Genomic DNA, 1,146 nt, shown 5'->3' with positions numbered 1-1,146 from the left:
TTTTGTCATGAAAACTTTTTAATATAAATATGTACAGGAGACCCGAACTTCACTGAAACATAATGTATATTTGTATATATACACTGATTTATATTGACAGAAGCAGGAGTAGAGTTGTCAAATAACACATTTCAAACTGTTAATACTGATTATTTCTTTAGTACCAGTTTTGGAAGGGATGTTTGTGTGTTCCAGAGGAAAAAAGGAAATTAATTTTCCTTTACATATCTCTGTCCTATTTGACTTGATACAACGTGTATTCATTACAAGTACAGATTTTTTACTTAACAGAGTCAGAAAACAATCTACAAGTCAAAGTCATTAAAGGTTTCACTTGGTAATTCGTACCTTAATGACTGAAGGCATGAATACGAGTTTGGAGCTTTCAAAAATCCTGTAACTTGCACAAACTAATCACAGAAAGACCTACTTGGTTTAATGTTGATGAATCAGATGACAGTTCATGTTTTTATGACACTTACATTAGTCCTTCCAAGTCTGGAGACACTGTTTACTAAATCATGATCATGACTGAAGGAGCACTTAGGAAGAAATGTTCAGTGTAGATAAACTTTGTCTAAAGGTTATTGAAGGATAAGTATGACAGAGTGAGCCAGCGGAATGTTTGGCTGATGGCTAGTCTGTCTGTCATGTGACTTGCATAAAGAGGTACTGCTGTGATTGGTTTCTACAGTGAGCCTCGCTTAGTTCAGAGGGCAAATAAGAAACATAATGATACTTAATTGAACAATGCCCTAAGAAGGCCACTGAAATGCTATTTATAACTTTCTAAACAACTCAGGTATGAGCCAATCAGAAACCGATGGGAAATGACATCAAAGAAAGATGCTAAATTTTAGATAAATATGCAGCTCTAGGGAATATATAAAAGGCCAAATGCAAAAGGTGCAGTCAAAACTCAGAAAACATCTCTTAACAAATCACCTCTCAACCTACCTCCTGCACCATGGCCTGCTGCAACACTAGCTTCTGTGGGTTTCCCATCTGCTCCAATGGCGGGACCTGTGGCTCCAGCTGCTGCCAGCCTACCTGCTGCCAGACCAGCTGCTGCCAGCCAAGCTGCTGTGGAACCAGCTGTGGCAGTGGCTGGGGGTTTGGGGGTGGCCATGGGGGGAGCGGGTGGGA

At 39.8% G+C, this 1,146-nt stretch overlaps 1 protein-coding gene across 1 annotated transcript in view; it reads left to right on the top strand.

Moving 5' to 3' along the window:
- The first annotated feature begins 967 nt into the window (after positions 1-967).
- LOC102472743 (keratin-associated protein 9-3) overlaps positions 968-1,146 on the top strand; it is a 5,876-nt gene continuing 5,697 nt past the window's right edge. Inside the window, exon 1 of the mRNA XM_006155961.2 lies at positions 968-1,140. Coding sequence (XP_006156023.2) covers positions 968-1,140 — 173 coding nt within the window. The remainder of the gene's footprint in view (positions 1,141-1,146) is intronic.

Source organism: Tupaia chinensis, unplaced genomic scaffold, assembly GCF_000334495.1.
Source record: "Tupaia chinensis unplaced genomic scaffold, TupChi_1.0 Scaffold000477_1, whole genome shotgun sequence".
NCBI classification, from domain to species: domain Eukaryota; kingdom Metazoa; phylum Chordata; class Mammalia; order Scandentia; family Tupaiidae; genus Tupaia; species Tupaia belangeri.
This window is presented reverse-complemented; position numbering and strand designations above follow the sequence as displayed.